The sequence below is a fragment of the Amblyraja radiata genome, chromosome 11 (assembly GCF_010909765.2).
Source record: "Amblyraja radiata isolate CabotCenter1 chromosome 11, sAmbRad1.1.pri, whole genome shotgun sequence".
NCBI lineage: Eukaryota > Metazoa > Chordata > Chondrichthyes > Rajiformes > Rajidae > Amblyraja > Amblyraja radiata.
The window spans coordinates 29,194,476-29,219,950 of record NC_045966.1 but is presented as its reverse complement, the minus strand read 5'-3'; the positions used below and the strand labels follow the sequence as shown (position 1 = coordinate 29,219,950).

Below are 25,475 nucleotides of genomic sequence, written 5' to 3'. Positions count from 1 at the left end.
ATTTGACTGCCCTAGCCTAAATAGAGCCTCAATCATGTTTTCTATGTCTGTTATTCCTTTCAGGAATTTTGCTTGACATACTTGAACACCTTACAGGGCCATTCCTGTCTCAAACGTATCTGTACCTTGCAGTGGCATCAGGCCACTCACATTGCGAAGAGAGGAGGGGGGGGGGGCACAGAATGTAGTGATCCCAACCCTCTGCACTGTCTGTAGAGTTTTCAAGTTCTCCCTGTAGCCATGTGGGCTATGCCCAGATACTTCAGTTTCCTCCAACATCCCAAAGACATGCTCACTACTGACTAGTTGGGTGTGTGGCAGGAGAATCAGTGTGGAGATGATAGGCCAATGAAAAAGAGTAGGCGACAGATAAATATGTGGGGGTTTGGTTAACTCCTGAAAGCTGACTTAAACCCAATGGGCGTGACCCATTACGCTCTAACAGCCCAGCAAAGATAGGCCTGTTGTATGATTCTCTATTCCTCCCATGGGGAATGTGTTAGAATCCCAGGGGGCGCGGAGTGTTTTTGAAAGTGTAATGCAGAATGATCGCTGATCACTGGCCTTGGGGGTACCTGGCGAGGAAGTGGAGTGACCCAGTGGGGGGGGGGTGTGGGACCTTTTGAAATTTTATGTATTAAAATCATGTTTTAGTGCATTGTAGAAGTATGATTTCAATGTTTTTTGTTTGAAGTATTTTTAAGATTATGTAGGGATAGGTGTTGAGAGATAGGAGCAGATGATTATTATTTTTGTTATTGCTCGACCTCGAAAAATTGGGGGATAATAATACAGGCCATCCCCCACGTCAAAAAGTGAGGGTGATATATCCCCAATCCCCCTCCTGGATCGACGCCAGTGCCTTCCACCTTACAGAAAATTTGACAAAAAAAAACTTTTAAATGTGATATAATTTCAAGTGCTATTTTTTTTGTTTGTAGTTGGAAAAGGCACAAGAAATAATCATAACATTTCCTGATTTTGCAAAGTCATACAAATTATGTTTTGCTCGGAGAAAAAAAAATCAGAGTATTTTGAAAGTATGCATTCTCCTTTTGACGTATTTTGACATTTTGATTCATCTTAGAATCATCAAACCATGACATTAATAAAGGGGGTATATGTTTGTGGAAACATTACCTTTTTTAAAAGTAAGACTTTCGAGCAATCTAAAATGCAATAGAAATATACATTTCAATGCACTGAGTCTCTTGTCCAGAGTAGGTGAATCGAGGACCAGAGGACAGCTTTAAGGTGAAGGGGAAAAGATTTCATAGGAATCTGAGAGGTAACTTTTTCCACATGGGTGCATGGAACAAGCTGCCAGAGGAGGCAATACTCAAGCATAGAAACTTAGAAAATAGGTGCAAGAATAGGCCATTCAGCCCTTCGAGCCAGCATTGCCATTCAATATGATCATGGCTGTTCATCTAAAATCAGTACCCCTTTACTTTTTTCCCCCCATATCGCTTGATTTCTCTAGCCCCAAGAGCTAAATGTAACGCTCTCTTGAAAACATCAAATGAATTGGCCTCCACTGCCTTCTGTGGCAGAGAATTCCACAGATTCACAACTCTCTGGGTGAAAAAGTTTTTCCTCATCTCAGTCCTAAATGGCCTACCCCTTATTCTTAAACTGTGACCTCTGGTTCTGGACTTCCCCAACATCGGCAACATTTTTCCTGCAGTTACAGTAAGTGAAAATCTAGCAGGCAAGCAGGATGCTTTCTCCAACCACCCCCATTTGAAGGCCACTATCTTCCACCGCTTCTACCCAGTGCTTGGTACCTACTTCCAGCAGCCACTGATTGTCCTCCAGGATGCACCGAGCCGCAGCCTGGTCCATGCCGGTCACCAGGTGCAGAGACTCTCACGGCAGCGGTGCAACACTTCCGACGCCTCCGACGGCCCGGGACTCTTGCACTGAGGCTGCTCTATGGCCGGAGCTGCAGCGAGCGACTCGCCAGCCCCGGCTCCCAGTCCGCATCTGGCCCCGCCGCTGCTTCTGCTTCCATCCCATCCCTCCCTCCACCCCGGCTCTCCAACACCCACGAGCAGGTTGCTCAGAGCACAGCAGTGCCTCGTTCAAAGCCGGAGACATTGAAACATTGAGACATTGAACCCCCCCCCCCCCCGGTTCCGTGGCCCATAAATACAACGATTCATTTATGGTAGCACAAGCAGTTTTACAAGGATGGGCAAATTAACATTATCTGGCATAAGGATTCAAATTCCACAAGTCCAGTCCAACATTGCACTCATTGTTGTTGATCCAGGCAATGTAACAACAAATATTAATGGTTCAAAACTTTAATGACTTTCTCTCCCGTCACTTAACTATAAAGAGAGCATTCCCCATCCCTACTATATTAAATTCCTTCACACCTTATGTTAATAAATCAGATACAATAAAGCAGCATTATTTGCAAGATATAAGCATAAAAATAAAAACAGCATTTGCATTTTATAAGCAGCAACGTTCTTGAGTTTACGACATCTCTAAGCATTTTACAATCAATGAAACAGTTTAGAGTTTCCAGTCCACTGACCACATTTCACAATGCGAGAATCTGCTTCATGATGATTATTGAGAAATAACTATATGCTAGGACTACCGGAAGATGTCCACTACCCCTCTTCAAAACAGTGTCATAAGTGCTTCATCTGAAATTGCAGCTTCAGTAGTTTTGCACTTCCTTAATGATGTATTAAATCGTGGGCAGAGACCGGTGATCCTGACACTGGGGTGGTGCTTATACTTAAAAACCTGACTCAAAGACTAGAACACCACTATTAGAGGCCTGCATAAAATGAGAAAAATTACCATTACTGCAGTTGCAAATTGTGCGTTTGCCACATTCCACTACATTTGTTGTAATTTTACACAGGGAGGATCATAGATGAAATCTTAATCCAAATGCCACAGTAATACGTTAACATATCCGAGGTCCAAGGCCTCCACCATGTAAACCAGTGCAACTAATATTTCAGTTTAAATGCACACACAATACATTAGGCCACAAAACACAGGTGTTTTTACAGGTGTTATTGCAATATAGCTTTGCACATTTCAAGGTGAATTAAAAATTGCAACAAGGCTGATGGCAAATAAATTTGATTGCTGAGAGGTAGTCAAGCTGGCTGTTCATATCATTGCTCATCTATTTGCTTTTCATTGTCTTTCCCTTGTCTAAACACAAGTTTTAGACTTTTGTGAAATGCAAAATTCAAACCCAAGCCACAACTTTCTTCTTCTAAAAAAAATCATGACTTAAATCCATTCATTAGATTAGCAATCAAGAACAGGGTGTAATTCTGTATTAAATTACCATTAGATATAACGAAATTGAATCTGTTGTACTCTACACAGAAATTCACAGGTTCAAGTAACACAAAAAATGTTTGTTCGTTCAGCTTTAAATTACCTATGCCCTTGTTCACAGTTCAGTTTTGATTTTATGTACCAAATCTTTCTGATCAATCAGATCCAGATGTTGGTTCCACCGATTGTATGCCAACAAAGCTATGTTTTTGGCAGCAATGGCACTCATTTCCATGGCACTTGCCGTCCACTCGACACCGTTCAGGTAGTACAGGTTGTCATGGAGAACTATTGGAGGGATCCCTTTAGCAGAGTTGTATTGAGGATAGGCCAGCCAATCAGTGACCTGCACAGAGTAGTAGGAGCGAAAGATGGTCTTTAGTTGTTCTCTGGAGAGAGGTTCGGGGGAGAAGACCTTCCATACTGCTGCTTCCTGTGGTTGTTTTCTTCTGTATTTAGCAGTGATATTCACTGGGCAAATACTCCCCGTGCTAAACATAAAGAGCTTTGGACTTTCTACGGTCAGAATGACTGCAAATGGGAAGAGTTTGGGATCTAGGAACCCAAAATACGAGGAATTAAGGTAACCATGAACTACAGAAACAATCATACGTTGGTAGTGACCTGGGAATGGTGTGATTGGTGATGTGAAATCATTGAAGGTGATATTTGTTGTTTCATGATGCAAAGGAGTTGCAATGACAACAATATCGTAGAAATCATAACCACCTTCATTTTCATTTTCATACCTCACTTGGTAAGCAGCTTTATCACCTATGGAAAGAAAATATTAGAATTACTTACAGAAATAGATAGAACTTGCACAAAGTGTCATTAATTAATCCTGTAAAAGAACAAATCCTCCTTTTCTATCCAGGCATGAAATGGACTAGTGGCATAGTCTAATAACAGAGTAGATTGTGGAATTCAACCAGCAACTCTGCTTGTTGTTTCCACTTTCCTGTTATCTTCTCATAGCAAGCCCACAAATATGCAGTCAGAAGAGTCAACTGTCAAAATGGAGATCTGACCGACCTATTCATTTCCTGTCAAAACAATGTTAGTCCAAAACATTATTTTTATAACTTGATAATTTTGGTTAAGCAGCATAATCCTGGTTAACCATGTTAGAACCTCCATCAACTTTAGTTCCTCTTCCATCAAATCCTCTCTGCTTTATGAGCGTGTTCAACAGAATTTATTTATTCCACGTTGATTACTGCCTAAGAGCGGTACTCTCTCTGACAATGGAAGAGGCCCAGAACAGAAAGGTCAGATTGGGAATGGGAGGGGGAGTTAAAGTGCTGAACAACCGTGTGATCAGATAGGTTAAGGCGGACTAAGCGGAGGTGTTAAGCGAAACGATCGCCGAGCCTGCGCTTGGTTAGCGGAGGCGTTCAGCAAAACGATCACCTTGCTTTACATGTTGCAATCTTACTTGTTGCTTCCAATGCCTCATTACCAGCCCAAACATCTCTTATTCTGCTTGCATTTACATTATTTCAAATTCTTGGGGGGGATAACTTGACATTTTACAAAACGTCAAAACGAAGTCAGGTTATCCGCTTCTCAATTTATGAAAGATGAGGCTCAAATTTAAGCCCGTTGCCCTTCTCTGAACCTTTTCCAGTAAAAGCAATTGAAAAACAGCAATACAAATTAGAATCCAATAATTTGAACGTAGTCACAGTAGTGAACTACGCAAGATTAAAAAGCAGTTACATGCATTTAAAATGGATGATACTTGATTAGATTGAATATCAGTTTTGTGTTAACTGCAGGATATCAGTGAAATAATATTTTTTTAAAGCTAATTTTGCTTACATTACAACATGCAGTAACATGTGCTTGTTTACAGTAGTTTTGTTTAGTTTTGAATCTATCCCAGCTGCATGGTTGAAGGCATATAGATGGAATATGAACATAAGAACACAATAAGTAGCTGGAGCAAGCCATTGGCACCTCAAATCTTCTCTGCCTTTTATTATTACGATCAAGACTTGTCTTTTAACTTGATGTTACTTTCCTGTACATTCCATATTCCTCCATTCCTTTAATTTTGAAACATCTAAATTGAATCACTCAGCAACTGAGTCCTGACAGTGCTCTCGATAGACATTCTCTGTGTGAAATAATCCCTTTCTATAATGGTCCTGTACCTGAAAGGACCGTGATTACTTTATGCACAGAAAGACCTTTCATTCTTTAGCTCCTGCCACTGCAGAGCAAGTGGATGAAGCCAGTTGATCCGTGGCTCAAAGATAATACCTAATAATCCACCTCGGCAGTCCACAACCCAGTATAAATATTGAATTTTACACTTTCAAGTACCCCTTGTCTCCTGTCTATCTGCGCCAACAAACCGCTTCCAATTTACCTCCAGTCCTCCCATTTTGACCTCTTTCCCTCCATACTTCCCTCCAATGCCCCCAACACCCATTTTGTCCCATTTCCATCATGGTTCCATCCACCCAGTACCCACATATTTTACCCTCCAACTTATGTACAGTCCCCCTTCTAGTTCTGGTTCCATCTGCTCTACACCACTCTCAGGGCTCGAAATTAACGGTTGCCCGGGTGCCAATGGCAACCTTTAGTCCCGCCGGGCAACCTGAAAGCCATGCCTTTTTGCCCGGCTTGGCAAGCACCCGGGACACCTATCGTTCAATTCTGAGCGGCCCCCTCTCTATCTCTCTCTCTGTCACTCTCTATCTCCGCCCGCCATTCGTGTTCCGCTCTCCGCTCTCCGCTCTCCGCTCTCGGCACGGCAGGCCGCCTTACACATGCGCACTGCCACGGCCTGCACATCCTCCCCTGCACATGCGAACAACCACGGCCAGCACAACATTGGCCATGGTTATGCGCATGTGCCGCCCTGCACATGCACACTGCCACGACAACTGGTCGGCGTCGGCCATTTTCTCCCTCCCGTAGCATTGTGGGAGATCTGGCCACCATTGCTGTCCGGTCATCACCTCACCGTGACTGCTGAAAACCAACGCAGACTTACTCTGGAGTAACTCTTGCTTCTTGGTTTCCTGGTCCTCCAAAAATATTCCAAATGGAATTTAAACTGGAGTGGACCCACCACAACCAAACTCCAAACTCTGAAAAATAATAGCCAATTGCATTTTATCTGTATATTTATTGTGTATATATATGGTCTATGGTATATAGACTCACTGAACTTTTATCTCCTGTTCTGTATTATGTTTACATATTCTGTTGTGCTGCAGCAAGCAATAATTTCATTGTCCTATCTGGGACACATGACAATAAAACTCTCTTGACTTGGACTTAAGCAAAAAAGGGTTCTTGGGGAAAAAAGAGCTAACTTAGTTGCGTCTGGTTGGTACCTATGGTAGGGTGAAGACTATTCCATGCTTTAATTGTGCGGGGGAACTCCACGGAGCAGCCAGCATCTCTGGATAGAAGAAATTGGGTGACGTTTCGGGTAGAGACCCTTCTTTAGATTTCCTCTGGTTTTAGTGGTTTTAGTTTAATTTAAAGATACAGCGTGGAAACAGGCCCTTCGGCACACCGAGTCCACGCCGACCACCAATCACCCGTACACTAGTTCTATCCGAGACATTAGCGACGCGTCATGAGTGTTTTATTCTCTCACGTCCCAGTTAGAACAATGAAATCCTTACTTGCAGCAGCACAACAGAATATGTAAACATAGTATTCTGTAAACAATGTTATAAACGAGGTAACAAAACTCCATACAGGCAGCATCCATATTCAGGATCAATTCCGGGTCTCTGGCAATTTTAGGCAGCAACTTTATGGCCAATGTACTGCCCCATAGTATTGAACTGAATTAAAACATACAGTAGCTGTAAAGGGGGACATAGCGTCACATAAAGATTTAAGACTGAAAATGGATAGTTTCTTTTTTTTTAGTAACCAAAGTTATCAACGTATAATTTTTTGTGTTTTGGAAAATAAAATATAGGTGCACAGCTGGTGGACTTGCTGCCTCACACGCCAGAGATCTGTGTTCGATCCTGTTCTCGGGCACTGTCTGTGTTGAATTTGCACATTCTCCCTGCAAGCGTGTGGGTTTCCTCCCACATCCCAAAGAAGCATTGGCTTTGTAGGTTAACATGTCTCTGTAAAATTGCCCCTAATGTGTAGGGAGTGGGTGAGGAAAGTGGGACAACAGAACTTGGGTGAATGGGTAGACAAAAATGCTGGAGAAACTCAGCAGGTAAGGCAGCATCTATGGAGCGAAGGAAATAGGCGACGTTTCGGGTCGAGACCCTTCTTCAGACTGATGTGAGGGTGCGGGTGGGGGGGGGGGCGGGAAGGGAAGAAGAAAGGAAGAGGCGGAGACAGTGGACTGAGGGAGACCTGGGAAGCGGAGGAGAAAGCAGGGACTACCTGAAATTGGAGGTCAATGTTCATACCGCTGGGGTGTAAACTGCCCAAGCGAAATATGAAGTACTGCTCCTCCAATTTACGGTGGTCTCACTCTGGCCATGGAGGGGGCCCAGGACAGAAAGTTTGGATTCGGAATGGGAAGGGGAGTTGAAGTGCTGAGCCACCGGGAGATCAGGTTGGGCGATCGCCAAGCCTACGCTTGGTCTCACCGATGTAGGGCAGCTAACACCTAGAGCAGCGGATGCAATAGATAAGGTTGGAGGAAGTGCACGTGAACCACTGCCACACCTGGATAGACTGCTTGGGTTCTTGAATGGAGTCAAGGGGGGGAGGTAAAGTGACAAGTGTAGCATTTCCTGCAGTTGCAAGGGAGTGCCAGGAGAGGGGGTGGTTTGGGTGGGATGGGACAAATTGACCAGGGACCTATGGAGGGAGTGGTCTCTGTGGAAAGCCGACAGACGAGGAGATGGGAAGATGTGGCCAGTCGTGGGATCCCGTTGGTAGACAAAGCTGGAGAAAATCAGTGGGTGAGGCAGCATCTATGAAGCGAAGGAATAGACAACGTTTCGGGTCGAGACTCTTCTTCAGACTGATGTCGGGAGTGGTGGGGAGCGGGAAAAAGAAAGGAAGAGGCGGAGACAGTAGGCTGTGGGAGAGCTGGGAATGGGAGGGGAAGGAGGGAGAAAGCAAGGACTACCTGAAATTGGAGAAGCCAATGTTCATACCACTGGGGTGTAAACTGCCCAAGCAAAATATGAGGTGCTGTGTTCCTCCAATTTGCGGTGGGCCTCACTCTGACCATGGAGGAGGCCCAGGACAGAAAGGTCGGATTCAGAATGTGAGGGGGAGTTGAAGTGCTGAGCCACTGGGAGATCAGGTTGGTTATTGCAAACTGAGTGCAGGTGTTGTGCGAAGCGATCGCCAAGCCTGCGCTTGGTCTCACCGAGGTTGATCATGCGCTGAATAATTCAACCAGATTTTTGTTTGGAAGTGGAAAAAATAATAGAAATTACATTCATTGTAAAATTCACATGTAAAAATAGTTGAGATACTGTATTATAATTTTGCTGCATGTCATTGTGGTATATATCATGTCTTGATTGATGAATATGTTTAGTTTGTGACTTTACTTGTAGCAGAAATAATATGTGAATGCTTCATTGACCATAATTCCGACTGGTAACTACGCACTTCTTCCGAGCACATTATCGCATGCGTCATGCAAGCCGTCTTAAATGACCATCTAAACTGTCATTTGGCAACCTAAAAAGCTGCCTAGGTTGCCCGGCTGGCAACAGAGAAAAAAATTGAGAGCCCTGACTCTGCTAATGGTTCCCATCAACATATTCCTTGCTTATTAGATTCCAGCACTGGTAACCTTTGTGTTCCAGCTTAACACCCTCCCAGCTGCCTCTACCTCCCCTTCCCCTCCAGGCTTCATCCACTTTTTTTTGACTGACTCCCATCCACTTGCCTATGTTTCCTATCTCCCCACCCCCCACCCCTTGCAACCGCCTCACCCACCCAGCTCCATCTGCCCATTATCCTTCACCCCATCTCAGTCCACCAATCACCCACTGGCCCCTGACCACCTCTCCACTTTGTACCGCCAATCGTCCCCCTCCTTTATGTCCTGAGGCATCGGTTCCAACACAAAACACAGACAATTCCTTTCTCCCCAGATGCTGCTCGACCCTATGAGTTCCTCTGGCATAGAGGCCTACAAACTTCTCAGTATGAGGGCTACATTATATATTTGGCACATTTTTGCGGGACGTGGGAAAAAGAAATGGCAGTTTTATAAATGTAATGTCTCTCTCTCTCTGTCTCTCTCTCTGTCCCTCTCTCTGTCTCGATGTAAACTACCGCGGGCTCCGTCTTATCCAGCAGGGCGGCGATGATGTCGGGTGGGGGGGGGGGGGCGAGAGAGCGGAAGGGAGAGGCCGAGGGTACCTGGCGGGGTGTCTCCCCGACCTCGTGTTGCAGCCAGTGCGGGGACCGGGGGCGGGGAGAGGCCGCGACGGGTAGGTCCGGGAGTGGGGAGACACCGCGCCGGGTACCCTGGGCCTCCCCCTCTCCCGGCTCCACGACACTCGCCGCCGCCTTCCCCCCCCTCTCCCCGGCGATGGCCTGCCCGGGGGGGGGGTGGAGTGGGGGTAGAAAAGAATACTTACCCGTGGAGCTGTCGGGTCCCCGAGGTGCTGTTTTATCTTGCTAGCACAGAACCCGCTAAATAGTCCGCTACATGGAACGTGTTAAGAGCTTGCTGCGGGCCAAATAAAGTCTCGCGGCAGGCCGGATGTGGTCCACGGGCCATAGTTTGAAGTCCCCTGCTCTAGCAGGTTGATTATTGGTACTTTCAGGTGGCTCTGGTGTACATTTGACCGCCCATACCTCAAATAAGTGTTTGTTTCTAGCAAGATCCCATTGCTCATTGTCATTCCTGTATAAATAGCACAGATCTGAAAGGATCTGCACAACTAAGAATCCACACTGAAGTACAGCTTTAACATCGTGGGCCTGGAATTTAATTAACACCAGTTTACCATCCTGGAAAATATTCCTGGACAGGAAACAGCTGTGAGGCACAACCCACATTAGGTTTGGCTCCCCACTTGCACAAGAGTATGAGCTGTTTGCACCTGATCAGGCCACCCACATAGCAACACCACAGAAGGGACTGGCTACTTATGCTGCATCCAAGCCATTCTTGAGGGGGTTATACATTATAAAAATGATTTAAAAACTAATTGGTTGAACATAAAACATCATAATTCGGATATATTTGCAATAATTTACTTCACGCTTCCATTTATTTATAGAGCAGTTTGTGGGTTGGGAAAAGTTCATAATCTTCAAGAAGATGGTTAATACGCTGATGCCAAACTCTAGCCAGAGCTACAGATGTTAACCCCTCAGTTTTGACACAGTCTTTGGGAAACCAGGACATTAATTTGATTCCACTCAGACCCAGACATATTCAGCAAAATGTAACAAATTTGGAACAAGAGCAAGCACCTTGACCTTTGAAGCCCATCCACCATTCCATACGACGGCTGATCTGCCCCTGGCCTCATCTCCTCATGCCCCACTCAATTCCACAATCTTTAAAAAATGATCTGCATTCTCGTTAAGCACTCGCAATGTTCTGGCCAACACAATATCCGGAATCTAATTTCTAATTTCTTTAACTGTTCGTCCCTAGGAATTAGCCTTTGTCAGTATATCTGTTAATCCTGGTTTCAGGGCTGCTAGGCCATTTTATCAATTTAAAAGTGCTTTCTGTAGAAATGGGACAAGCTGCAGAATGGTGCCAGTTTGTCTAGAGCCTAGATCTGAGCTGCAGGAAGAGAATGGGAACATCTGCAGACCCTGACAATTAGGTGCAAAATGCAAAGAATGGATTGGATGAATGCAAACCGACATCCACTTTGTAAATAATTGTAAATAATGTTGCAAAGCTTTACTTTGCTGAAGGTTGATTGGATGAGGTATTCAGCCTTGTCTGGTTTTCTTGCATATCACGGCAAATATTGCGATGTTTGTTTCCTCTGAGAAATACTGTTTGAATACAATGTATTAGCCACTGTAATATTGGGCTAGGGAAATGTCTGTCATGTCTGGGGTTAATCGATATCTGTAATTGGATTGTAAAGAGACTACCCCCATGTGGTTTGGCCCCTCGAGGTCCAGGGACCTATAAAAGTCCACTGCCATGAGGTCCTGTGTCGATCTTCTGGGAGAGCGCTTGGGACTATGTGACCTTCTGGAGTGTCTCTGTTTGAGCGAGGCCTAGAGGGCTTGATCAGGCAGATACGACGATCGAACCTGCGATAGTTAGGTACAGTAGTTGGAACTAAAATTGTGTTTTGTCAAAATAAAGTTCAGATGTGCAAGTGCTTGACTCAGTGATTTTTGACTGAAACTAGACTGGGGGGAAGCTTAGAACGAGCAATTTACATAACCTTACTTGACTAAGGTGATCTAGAATGCTGTGTCCCAGGTGTGGCCTTATCAAACCCTGTATAAATGTGACAATACTTCCACATCTCTAAACGCCAACCCTTTTACAATAAATTTGCCATTTGCCTTCCTAATTATCCATGCACCTGCCTGCTGTCCTTAGTAATTTATGCATAAGAACACCAAGATCCCTCTGTTCTTTGCTAATCTGCATTTGTTCTCAATTTAGATTATACTCCATCTTTAAATTCTTCTTACCCAAGTAGATATCTTCATTTCATGTTTAAGTGTTTTTACCCATTCACTCAAACTAACCATATCCATTGGCGGCCTTTGCTGTCCTAATACTCTCATGCAACATGCTCTTCCACCTTATATTCCACAACGTAAAACTCTTAGGTCAGCTAGATGAGAAAGTTCCTACAAGTCCTCATTTGTCTTTAAAAAGCAAATAATGTTTCATTGAAGGGCCTGGGCGCTCATCCTTTGCCCTTTTGACACAGCAGTTGGTAGGTGTATGCTGAAATAAACATCATCCATCTTCTGAAATTAGTTTAAGGGTCCATTCTGCAGTGATTTATTTATAGTGCATCACACAGCTCTTTAAGAATGCTCTGAAGTGCTTTATGGCTAGACAAGCACTTTTGAAGTGAACATACTTTTATATTGAGAGAAAACAGCACATAATTGCCATGTTTAGCCGTGACAAACATAAAGTGCTGAAGGAACTCAGCAGGTCAGGCAGCATTAGTGGAGGGAATGGATAAGCAATGTTTTATTAATCTGCAACATGAATCCCAACTCTTTTACTAATTTTCTACTGGGTGGCGCCAGCAATGGCTGTCCCTTCCTGCTTTGTTGTTTGATAGTATGTGTTAACTGATTGTTTTAGTGTTCTTTAACTGGTTTTACGTCGAGGGTGGGTTGGGGGAAACTTTTTTAAATCTCTTGCCTCGATGGAGATGCGATTTGTTTCCATATCTTATCTCCGTCCGCACTGCGACCCAACATTGAGGAGTTGGCGGCCTTTACTGTCGACCAACTTCGGGAGCTCCAACCGCGGGAGCCTGCGGACTTTAACATCGTGGAGCTCGGCCAGTCTGCGTTTGGTCTCCCGATGTATAAGAGTCCACATCTTGAACAACGGATACAGTAGATGAGGTTGGAGGAGGTTCAAGTGATCCTGTGCCTAACCTGAAAGAGCTGTCGGGGTCCCTGGACAGAGTCGACGGAGGAGATAAATGTGAGTGCAGGATGGTCCAAGTAAATTCGAGTGCAGGATGTAAATTGGTGGTGAAGTTACTGATGCATCCCATTGCAACTGGATCCTCGACATCCTCATCAACCACAATCTGTACGAATTGGCAGCAACAATAGACAATAGGTGCAGGAGTAGGCCATTCGGCCATTCGAGCCAGCACCGCCATTCAATGTGATCATGGCTGATCATCCCCAATCAGTGCCCCGCTCCTGCCTTCTTAAGAGCCCCATCTAGCTCTCTCTTGAAAGCATCTAGAGAACCCGCCTCTCTGAGGCAGAGAATTCCACAGACCCACCACTCTCTGTGAGAAAAAGTGTTTCCTCGTCTCCGTTCTAAATGGCTTACTCCTTATTCTTAAATTGTGGCCCCTGGTTCTGGACTCCTTCCTTCTTGATAACCATCAGCACAAGAGTACCTCAAGGCTGCGTGCTCTATACTCATGACTGTGTAGCCGGACACAGTTCCAACTCCATCTTCAAGTTTACCACCGTTGTTGGACAAATTACAAATGATGATGTATCAGAGTATAGGAGGAGATGGATCAGACTGGCCAAATAGCGCAAGAACAACAACGTTGCTCTCTACATCAGTAAGACCAAGGAACTGATTGTGGACATTAGAAGAACAAGGATCGACAAGCCTGTTTTCGTTGACGGGACGGTGGTGGAGAGAGTCAAAAGTTTCAAATTCCTGGGCATTAATATCCATGAAGATCTGTCCTGGACCCAGCACATTGATGCCATCATAAAGAAAGTCCATCAATGCCTCTACTTCCTGAGAAGATTGAGGAGATACGGAATGTCAACGAATACTCTCTTGAACCTCTACAGGTGTAGAGTAGAGAGCATATTGGCTGGTTGCATGACAGCCTGGTTCGGCAACTTGAACGCCCAGTACGGAAGAAGACTGCAAAAAGTGGTGAATACTGCCCAGTCCATCACCATCCTCCCCTCCATCGAAGGAATCTATCAGAGACGCTACTTCAAAAAGGCAGTCAGCATCATCAGAAACCTACACCACCCTGGCCACACTCTCATTTCACTTCTGCCACTGGAATTAAGGTATAGGAGCCTGAAAACTGTAACGTCCAGGTTCAGGAGCAGTTTCTTCACTACAACCTTCGGGCTATTATTAAACACTGCAACCTCCAAATAAGCTCCAAACTACATAGACTTGGGAGCAATATTTTTTTCTTTGCACTACTATTGTTTATTTGTTTTATGTATACTGGACCTATTTTACTATTGCTTATTATGAGTTTTACAGAGTGCAATGTTTACATATCCGTTGTGCTGCTGCAAGACTTTCATTGTTCCATTTTGGAACACATGACAACAAAACACTCTTGACTCTTGATTTACACTATTCATTGCAGCTAAAGGATGTAGTTTGCATATGATTCTAGTCATCTCAATCATAATTTAGTAGGCATTGTAACATCAATTAAACAAATGTAAGTTTAAATAGAATTGGCTCCTTGCTGATAATGAACAGTTTACTGGATATTTCAACAATTATTTGCATGCAATTTCAAAGTGATCTGAATTCCTGCGGCATGTAAATGTTTTTTCTTTGTTACCTGACTGCTGCAGAGAGATGGAAGTCACCATGTTGTGGATGACACGGACTTTTGCTGATTCAAGCAACCGTGAACAAACCAGTTTGTTCCCTCCTTCCACAGCCCAAAGGCCTGACTGCACACCTGCCAACGCTACTGCTCCTGCACAGAGACAAAAAGCAACGTAAGAATATCTCATTTCACTTATATGTACTCTTCAGAAATAGCATATCAGATGAAGGCTGCTGTGACTTAAACTATAGTTGCAAAATGCAAACTTTACAAAATTTTCAACTAATCTCCAAAATATCAGCAGAATAACCTGCTACCTGATGGATGGTGACTTTGAGGTTTCACTCTCATCTGATGAAGGTGACTCATGTTCACATCCCCAATCTCTGCTATTTGACTGAATGTGGAGAGAGCATCAATCAAGCCTTCTCGCAAGAACTACAATTGTATTCAGTTGCAGACACTGGATAATACATATGGATGGAATTAAGAGCCAAGACCTCAAGATGCAAAATCAGTAGTTCCTAAATGTGCCCCTTACACAAAGATTGGCAGGAATGCAAGTTGTGAAGCGGACATAAGCAAGCCATGCAGTCAGGTTATGAGAGTCTGCCAAGATCTGACAAATGATAGACAGAGAGGAAATTGTGTCATTGTCCATTTTAACAGGAAAACTAAAAACAAGCATATGATCTGAATGGTGAGAGCTTGCATAATTGAGATGCAAAAAAGTCGGTTGTCATGGTGCTTGATTCACAAAAGCAAGTATGCAAGACTGCAAATAATTGGGAAAACTAAAAGAATGGTTTATTGCCAGAGAAATTACACACACATTAGGAATTTATGCCACGGGTGAAATCACACCTGGAGTACTATGTGTAGTGGTCTCTTTATTTAAGGAAGGATGTTAAGGTGCTGGAAGCATTTCAGAGGAGGTTTAGTATGTTAACACCTGGAATGGACAGGTTATTTGACATTCCCGTCTCCAACGCACCCCCTCCTCGTGGAACCCCCCTCATAAAGTCCCGGCTCTGGAACTCTTCATTCAGAACTGCCGCCGCGACGTCAACCGCCTCAACTTCTCCACTCCCCTGTCTCACTCCAATCTTTCCCCCTCTGAACGCACTGCCATCGAATCACTCCGCAAAAACCTAGACTGGGTCATCAAACCAGCCGACAAGGGAGGTGCCGTGGTAGTCTGGCGCGCCGACCTCTACAAAGCTGAGGCCACGCGCCAACTCTCGGACACCTCCTCCTACTTACCCTTGGACCATGACCCCACTGACGAGCACCAGGCCACCATTTCTAGCACCATCACCGACTTCATCAATTCCCACGCCCTACCTGACCAAGCCTCCAAACTCATCGTTCCCCAGCCCCGCACGGCCCGTTTTTACCTTCTCCCAAAAATCCACAAACCCGACTCTCCCGGCAGACCCATTGTCTCTGCGTGTTCGTGCCCCACCGAACTCATCTCCACATACCTTGACTCCATCCTATCCCCCTTGGTCAAATCCCTCCCCACCTATGTTCTAGACACCTCAGACACTCTCCGCCGCCTCCACGCATTCCACTCTCTGGGCCCTCACCCCCTCATCTTCACCATGGATGTCCGGTCACTCTACACCTCCATCCCCCACCAGGATGGCCTCAGAGCCCTCCGGTTCTTCCTCGACCAGAGGAGCAACCTATACCCAGCCACTGACACTCTCCTCCGCTTAGCGGAGTTGGTCCTCACCCTCAATAACTTTACATTTGACTCCTCCCATTTCCTCCAAACACAAGGCGTAGCTATGGGCACACGCATGGGCCCCAGCTACGCCTGCCTCTTTGTCGGGTACGTTGAACAATCCTTGTTCGAGGCGTACCAGGGCCCCATCCCCGACCTCTACCTCCGCTACATTGACGACTGCTTTGGTGCCACCTCCTGCACCCACACACAACTGACTGACTTTATCCACTTCACCACCAACTTCCATCCGGCACTCCAATACACCTGGACGATTTCCGACACTTCCCTACCATTCCTTGACCTCACCATCTCCATCGCAGGGGACAGACTCCTGACCGACATACATTACAAACCCACTGACTCACATGGCTATCTGGACTACACGTCTTCCCACCCTGCCCCCTGTAAAGACTCCATCCCCTACTCCCAATTCCTCCGCCTACGCCGCATCTGTTCCCAGGACGAGACATTTCATACCAGGGCATCGGAAATGTCCTCGTTCTTCAGGGAACGGGGATTCCCCTCCGCCACCATAGATGAGGCTCACACCAGGGTCTCATCCATACCCCGTAACACTGCTCTCTCTCCCCATCCCCGCACATGCAACAAGGGCAGAGTCCCTCTGGTCCTCACCTTTCACCCCACCAGCCGGTAAATACAACACATAATCCTCCGCCATTTCCGCCACCTCCAACGTGACCCCACCACTCGCCACATCTTCCCATCTCCCCCAATGTCTGCCTTCCGCAAAGACCGCTCCCTCCGCAACTCCCTCGTCAATTCTTCCCTTCCCTCCCGCACCACCCCCTCCCCGGGCACTTTCCGTTGCAACCGCAAGAAATGCAACACCTGTCCCTTCACCTCCCCCCTCGACTCCATTCAAGGTCCCAAGCAGTCGTTCCAGGTGCGACAAAGGTTCACCTGTATCTCCTCCAACCTCATCTACTGCATCCGCTGCTCTAGATGTCAGCTCATTTACATCGGTGAGACCAAGCGTAGGTTGGGCGATCGTTTCGCCGAACACCTCCGCTCAGTCCGCAATAACCTACCTGACCTCCCGGTGGCTCAGCACTTCAACTCCCCCTCCCATTCCCAATCCGACCTCTCTGTCCTGGGTCTCCTCCATTGCCAGAGTGAGCAACAGCGGAAATTGGAGGAACAGCACCTCATATTCCGTCTGGGGTCCTTGCGTCCTTATGGCATTAACATTGAATTCTCCCAATTTGGCTAGCCCGTGCTGTCTCCTCCCCTTCCTTAACCCTCTAGCTGTCTCCTCCCACCCTCCCATCCGCCCGCCCTCGGGCTCCTCCTCCTCCTCCCCTTTTCCTTCTTTCTTTCCCCACCCCCCATCAGTCTGAAGAAGGGTTTCGGCCCGAAACGTCGCCTATTTCCTTCGCTCCATAGATGCTGCTGCAGCCGCTGAGTTTCCCCAGCAATTGTGTGTACCTAGGTTATTTGACATGCTTGGCTGGTGCATGCTGGAGTTTAGAAGCGTTTACCTCCACAAGCAAAAAAGATTGAGAAGCTAGCACTATCTTGGAAAATAATATTGCCAACAGCAAATTGCAAAACTGTGCAGTGCTGTCAATTATGTTTCTTTCAAGGGGGGTAATTTAAACCCAATACTCTCCATGGTATAGTGACATGCTCGGTGACAGTGCGGGGTCTACACACAACCCAGTTTTATGTTTTGTGAAGTCCATGGAGAATATCATGGGGCAAAATGCAAAATTAGGCACAAGCAGGTTAGGTCAAATTATGGGTTATTCTGCATTTAAGAACAAGCCACGCATATTAAATATCATGACTGCTTGCAAGCTTGCAATTCAGAAAAATAAGATTATTAACGGCAAATAATAACATCGACAGGTGAATTGGTTGATTGTTGATTTAGGTCATATGATCAGTCTGCTTTACCCTTTTGAAAATAAAGAGGTGGAGGAAGTAACCTCCCGTGGAAACCATATTTTACATGACGTCAAGAACATTTAACTTCTCCATTTGCTGATTGCACCTAATTTTCCATTAAATACATGATTACACATTGCGAGTGCCCTGAAGTTTTTCAGAGAAAATGACTATCTGAATTGTAACAGTTTTGTGGGTTAACATATTGTTAATACATGAGAGGATTGGTTTATGGTCTCACACGAACAGTGCCTGAACCAGCATTCCTCTGCTTACCACCACAATTTTAACCAGTGGAGCATTATACTGAAGAAGTATCTCTAAATAAAACTGAACAAGACAGTTTCCATTAAACATGCAGTGAGTGGCATAAATTTCTGCCCACAGAGATAACAATGAAAACTCACACCAAAATGAAAAAAACACTTTGAAAGTCATATATTTAAGTATTTAATAAAACGCAGATTAATTATAAAATGCTTCAGAGCATGGGATATCCATCTGAATCTTAATGGGCAAAAACTGAATAATGCTTTGGAGCAAGTTTTTTATTAAAATGTTAAATGCGAGTCAAATTTTACTTCGGAATCACGTGAGTGATTCCGTGAAGAGCCCGCTCAGCACGTATGCGCGGCATTACGTTCAGCAGAGCAACAGTGGCGCAGCGGGAGTCAGGCGCTCCCGCTACGGAGGTGAAAGAACGGACCGTCAGGTAAGCTCTGTGGTCGGGTTTTTCTTTCACAGGGAGCCTTCTGCTTTCAGGCAGAGAAGAAAGGCTCTTAGACAAACCTGTCCCCAGCTCGACTCCACGGAGGAGCGTTCCATCAGGGGGGGGCAGCAACAGAACAGACCTGTCCCCCGCTCGACTCCACGGAGGAGCGTTCTATCCGGGCTGGAAGTAAAGCCACGGAAGAGGCGTCCGGCCGGTGGCTCCGACTTGTCGGACGGGACGTCTCTCCACCCGCACGGGAGTAAAGACAGCCGCCTGAACAGACCTGCCCCCCGCTCGACTCCACGGAGGAGCGTTCCATCTGGCGGGGGCAGCAACAAGGCGGTAGGACCGCTTACCGGGCACTCCGCTATACCCCGACACCGTGCCGAGCACAGCCCGCTAACGCCTGAGCAGCAGGCTGGAAGTAAAGCCACGGAAGAGGCGTCCGGCCGGTGGCTCCGACTTGTCGGACGGGGACGTCTCTCCACCCGCACAGGGAGGGGAGACAGCCGCCTGAGCCGCATGGAGCGGCTCTTGGTGACCAGGACTGGGCTGGTCAAGAACAGGGGACAATCGCTGAAGATCTTGGGAGTATGCAAGGGTTGCAGGAACAGGAAGAGCTGCTAGGTGTGGTGGACCGCTACGTGGCAACCCCACGTGCAGGAGGCCGTTAAAAGCCTGACGTCAGCCATCACATCGTTTTCCTCGTTCCGTGGACAAATACGGAGATGACCACAACCTTCGTAAACAAATCATAAGACCTGCCATAAAAATCCTACATTTGCGGGGTTGTGCATACCCCAGCCACTGAGCCAGGCCCACTGCTCTTTGGCAAAAACCTCACAAAGCATATGAAGGACATGAAAGAGGTTTTAAAAAACTTTTGGTCTCATGAGGGCAGGGCCGGGACGAGCAAACCAAAAACAATAATTCCTACGCAGCAGCACCCCATCGCGTCCATCAGTCGACGTCTACCATATGGGACTGATGAAAGCTCGGGGTTCGCATTCTATCACCGAAAGTATTTTTTTATACCAGGGCCCTGAACAGACCCCATGGAAAATGTGCCACCCCCCAACATCATCGCCATGTCAGGCGACGTGCAACACTCATTGGACCGGCAGGAAACAGAAGAATACCCATAACCATGGAGGTAGGTGGGTCTGGTTCCCACCAGCATATAGAGTAATACTAACACATGGGAGTCTATCACGAGTGATCAGTATATACTCAATGGCATTAGTGGATACAAATACAATTCATACTAGAAAAATTGCCACCAGGTCAACATTCACCCTAGAGGGTATTTTCCCCTCTCCGTTAAAGAAACGAGAGGGACAAGCTGAACTGGTGAGACTAATTACAAAGGGTATCATGGGAAAACCTGAACCCTTGCGATTCGTATCAAATATATTCACTAAACCCCAAAAAGATGGTGGATGTCGCATCATCATTGACTTAACTTCACTAAATATGTTTGTTAAGTATATACATTTCAAAATGGAAACGGTTGTTACTGCCAAACAACTAAATTCCAAAGGATGCTTCATGGCAAGCATTGATCTTAAAGATGTTTACTATTTAGTACCATTCACAGGGAACATCGCAGATACCTGAAATTTACCTGGATGGGGCAGCTATGGCAGTTTAAAGCGTTATCCAATGGGTTCACATCAGCCCAAGATTGTTCACCAAGACACTAAAACCAGCTCTGGCAATATTCAGAAGACAAAAACATATTGTCATGGCATATCTTGATGATATCTTAAATGGTAGGCAAGACCATGAAATTGACTATGTTAGCTGTATCAGCTACCAAACAGTTATTCGAAACCCTGGAATTGTCTTACATCCAGATAAATCTAAGTTGAAGCCATCCACAATCATGGACTACTTGGGCTTCACAATTAATTCAGTCTACGTGACTGTAACATTGCCAAGAGACAAAATAGTTGAATTGGCACAATCATGCAACAATTTAATGGTCAACAAACTACCAACTACTCGACAAGTAACAGAGTAATTGCGAAAATGGTAGCAGCATTTCATGCTACATAATTCGGACCTTTGCACCAAAAACGACATACAGGTCATTATGATCGTGTCATGAAGTTACCCACTGAAGCAATATCAGAACTACAGTGGTGAGCAAAAACGTTTGGCATAGTTTCAGCCTATTATCATCACTAACCCTACGTCAGTTATCCAAACAGACGCCAGTGCTCAAGGCTTGGGAGCAACTAACTCTATATCCAGCACAAGTAGTAGATGGACTAACCCAGAGTCATCGTTACCACTTACACTGGGCATTAATTATCTAGAGATGTTGGGTGACTTTTATGGTTTAACAGCATATGCATAAATATGCATCACTTGCATGTACGGTACAGCAATGTGATGGATGTTTATGTAAATTATGTTGTGTCTTGGGTCTATTTGTTTGTAATGTATGGCTGCAGAAACGACATTTCGTTTGGACCTCAAGGGGTCCAAATGACAATAAATTGAATTGTATTGTATTGTATTGTATTACAAATAGATAATACTACGGTGGTGGCCTACATTAACCATATGGGCGGCATAAAATCGGTATCATGCGACAAGTTGGTCAACACAATTTGGCAATGGTGTTTCCAAAGACATATTTGGCTATCAGTAACTTACCTGCCAGGTAAGCTAAATACAGTGGCAGACACCAGGTCACGTTTTTCGCAAAAGTTATCAAGCAATATGGCACGCCAGATATCGATTTATTTGCATCAAGGCTAAATCACCAGGTACCTATGTATGTCGCTTGGGAACCAGACCCTGAGGCAGCAGCGGTAGATGTGTTCGCGCTGGATTGGGGAAATTCTTCTTCTATGCATTTCCTCCCTTCTGCCTCATCAGTCGGGGACTACGCACAATACAAATGGACTCTGCTTCAGGTATTTTGATAGTACCCGACTGGCCTACACATTTTGATAGTACACCGACTGTTCCCAATACTCCATGACATGGTTGTTGAAGCTCCGATGGTATTCCCCAGTGACCCAGAGTTATTAACACCCAGTGTCGGGCACAAGCCACCCGTGCCATGAAAAAATCAAACACCTGGGTTGCAGATTCTGCACAAACCACTTCTGGGACTGGGATTATCATAACAAACCGTCGACACCATGTCAGCATCCCTCCGAACATCCATTAAAAAACAGCACTTGTCCAGCATCAAAAAATGGGAGAAGTACTGCTTGGATACAGGGACCACCTACTCAACCGCTACAGTTACCAACGTACTGGAATTCCTGGCGAACTTTCACCATGATGAAGGACTCAGCTACAGAGCCATCAACACAGCTAGAAGTGCCCTGCCTGTCTATTTAAAACCAGCTCCAGGACAACAGGCCATGGGGTCCCACCCGCTGGTGGTCAAACTAATGAAGGGTATTTACAACTCTAACCCCCTAGACCAAGGTACACCCATACATGGGATGTCAGTGTGGTCCTGACATACCTCAGGGGATGGCCACCAGCCAGATCCCTCAACCTGGAACAATCTATGCTCAACACAGTCATGTTGATGGCACTTGTATCTGCACAGAGGGTCCAGTCACTACACCTATTGCGACTGGACAGCATGCTCACAGCTCCAGACCAGATCTCTGTCGTTATCCAGGGACTGATCAAACAGAGCAGACCAGGAACACCTAATCCAGTCGTGGAATTCCGGACTTACCCGCCAGAACCACGGTTATGTGCCATGACCCACCTACTATCCTACATAGACACAACCAAAATATTCGAGGGAGATGAAAAGCCTTGTGGGTCAGTCATAAAAAACCTTATGGTCGGGTGACGAGCCAAACCATTGCGAGATGGCTCAAGCAGGTGCTAAAAACTGCTGGGATAAACACTAACATGTACACATTTTATTCCACCAGGGCAGCATCCACGTCGACGGCTAAAAGAATGGACGTGCCTATAGACCACATCCTGGCTACAGCAGGATGGTCGGGGGAAAGACCGTTCAGAAATTTTATAATAAGCCGTTGGCAAAACCTGTTTTATTTGCAGGAAAGATTTTACAGACTGCAAATATTTAATTTAAGCCCAGGGGAGCAATTTAATTTCTTTGTTGTTATTGTTAAAAATTACCATTGTGTTTTTCTACAAACAGATTAATTGGTTGATTACGATAACACACTTCCTCCCTCAAGGACTTCGGCAGTGCGTGAAGTAATAACTGTTACACGGTTTGAAATCACAGAGCTTTGAAGTCTTCACGGAATCACTCACGTGACTCCGAAGTAAAATAGTAAGATTAAACGAGAACTTACCAGTTTGAAGTTTGATCTGTATTTTACGAGGAGTTACGATGAGGGATTACGTGCCCTCCGCTCCCACCCTCAATAATATGGATCAAACTGATAAACTGATGTCTCCTTGTCTTTACTATGTTTACTTCAATAACTGTGTCTATCTGTGATTCCACACCGCTGCTTTGAAGTATGCCGTGCATGCGTGCTGAGCGGGCTCTTCACGTAATCCCTTATCGTAACTCCTCGTAAAATACAGATCAAACTTCAAACTGGTAAGTTCTCGTTTAATCTTACTATTTTATATATGTCGCACATTCTGGATTCAGGGAGACTGATGGTTGCAGAATTGGATGCTAAGTTTCTACATTTGAGACCCACGTTCGATCCTGACCTGGGGTGTCGTCTGCCTGAGTTTGCATTTTCTCCTTGTGAACGCGTGTTCCAATTTCCTCCCACATCACAATGACATGCAGGTTAATTAGCTTCTGTAAATTGCCCCCACTGTGTAGGGAGTAGATGCGAAAGTGGGATAACATTGAATGAGTGTGAATGTGAGATTGATTGTCGGTGTGGCTAGGTGGGCCGAAGGGTCTGCTTTCATGCTGTATCTTTCAATCAATCAACAATTACAATTTGTAATTAACAACCTTTTAATCATCACAAGGTTAAAGTAGAATATGTTGGACAGAAATAAAACCAAAAGTGACATGATAAAACACTTAAATACGTAAAAGTTTTAAAGAAAGAGAAAGAGAGAAAGGGAACATTGAAGCTTGACATCTAGAAAGCAGCCAATATAGTCACCAGAGTGAAGATACGTTATAGACGTCAGGGTTAAAAAAAAAAGTTAATAGCTGGTTAGAGCCCCTACATTCCCCTGAATGCAGGTTTCTGTGGGTGTATAGTTCTGCTGAATTAATAAATGAGCTGCATTTAGTACAAGCTTGAGAGCTGGGCTTGTTTGAACCTGCAATAAAAAATTGCTTGCAAAGTCTCCACCATGGAATAACATTGAACTAGCGTGAATAGGAGATTGTGGTCGGTGTCGCTAGGTGGACCGAAGGGTCTGCTTTCATGCTGTATCTTTCAATCAATTAATCAATTACAATTTGTAATTATCAACCTTTTAAGTTGAACACATTAACACATTAAGTTGAAAGTTACAAAGTTATTCATTACAACGATGTGCAGAAGATGGGTCATACTTCAATTAGTGGAGCAAAATAAGCTGGAGCCATTGCAGCCGCATGCTGCAAATTACTTTAGTTTTATCATATTGCACAGCCTACCTTTGTACAAGATCATAAGATGACAAGGCATAGGAGCAGAATTAGGCTACTTGGTCCATCGAGTCTGCTCAGCCAGTCGATCATGGCTGATCTATTATTGCTCCTCAACCCCATTGTCCCACCATCTCCTTGTAACCTTTGATGCCCTTACTAATCAAGAACCTAACAATCTCCACTTTAGAAATAACTGATGATGGCCTCCACAACTGTCTGTGGCAATGAATTCCACAGATTCACCATCCTCGGGCTAAATAAATTCATTATCTCCATTCTTAAGCTAAGCCCATTAATTCTGATGCTGTGTCCTCTCTCCTAGACTCCCCCACTACGGGAAACATCCTCTCGGCATCCACTCTAGCTCAGCCTTTCATTATCCAGTAGGTTTCAATCAGATCGCCCTCATCCTTCTAAACCTCCAGCAACTGCAGGCCCAGAGCCACCAAACACTCCACACTCGTCAATCCAATCATGCCCAGGCTCATTGTCATAACCTTCACTGGACTATCTGTATGGTGGCACATCCTTCCTCTGAAATGGGGCTCACAATATTCCAAACGTGGTCTGACTAGTGCCCTATAAAGCCTCAGCTTTATATCTTTGCTAATATATTCTAGTCTAGTTTGGAGAAACAGCGCAGAAATAGGCCCTACGGCCCACTGAGTCCACACCGACCAGCAATCCCCGCACATTAACACCATCTACACAGGGACAATTTTACACTTATACCAAGTCAATTTACCTACAAACCTGTACGTCTTTGGAGTATGGGAGGAAACCGAAGATCTCGAGAACCCACGCAGTCACGGCGAGAATGTGCAAACTCCGTACAGACAGCACCCGTAGTCAGGATCGAACCCGGGTCTCCCGCGCTGCGCCACCGTGCTACCCAAAATGATCTCAAAATGAATGCTAACATTGCATTTGCCTTCTTTACTACCGACTCAATCTGCTAATTAACCAGTGGGAATTGTGCACCAGCACTCCCAAGTCCCTTTGCATCTCTGATCGAGTCTATGTCTTAATTCCTTCAACCAA

At 45.3% G+C, this 25,475-nt stretch overlaps 1 protein-coding gene across 1 annotated transcript in view; it reads right to left on the bottom strand.

The window, feature by feature from the left end:
• Window positions 1-2,293: 2,293 nt before the first annotated feature.
• The window catches only part of pcyox1l (prenylcysteine oxidase 1 like), a 45,827-nt gene continuing 22,645 nt past the window's right edge, over window positions 2,294-25,475 (bottom strand). Inside the window, exons 5-6 of the mRNA XM_033029618.1 lie at window positions 14,511-14,651; window positions 2,294-4,095 (exon numbers count right to left, since the gene is read on the bottom strand). Of these exons, the coding sequence (XP_032885509.1) occupies window positions 3,437-4,095; window positions 14,511-14,651 (800 nt within the window). The 3' untranslated portion in view covers window positions 2,294-3,436. The remainder of the gene's footprint in view (window positions 4,096-14,510; window positions 14,652-25,475) is intronic.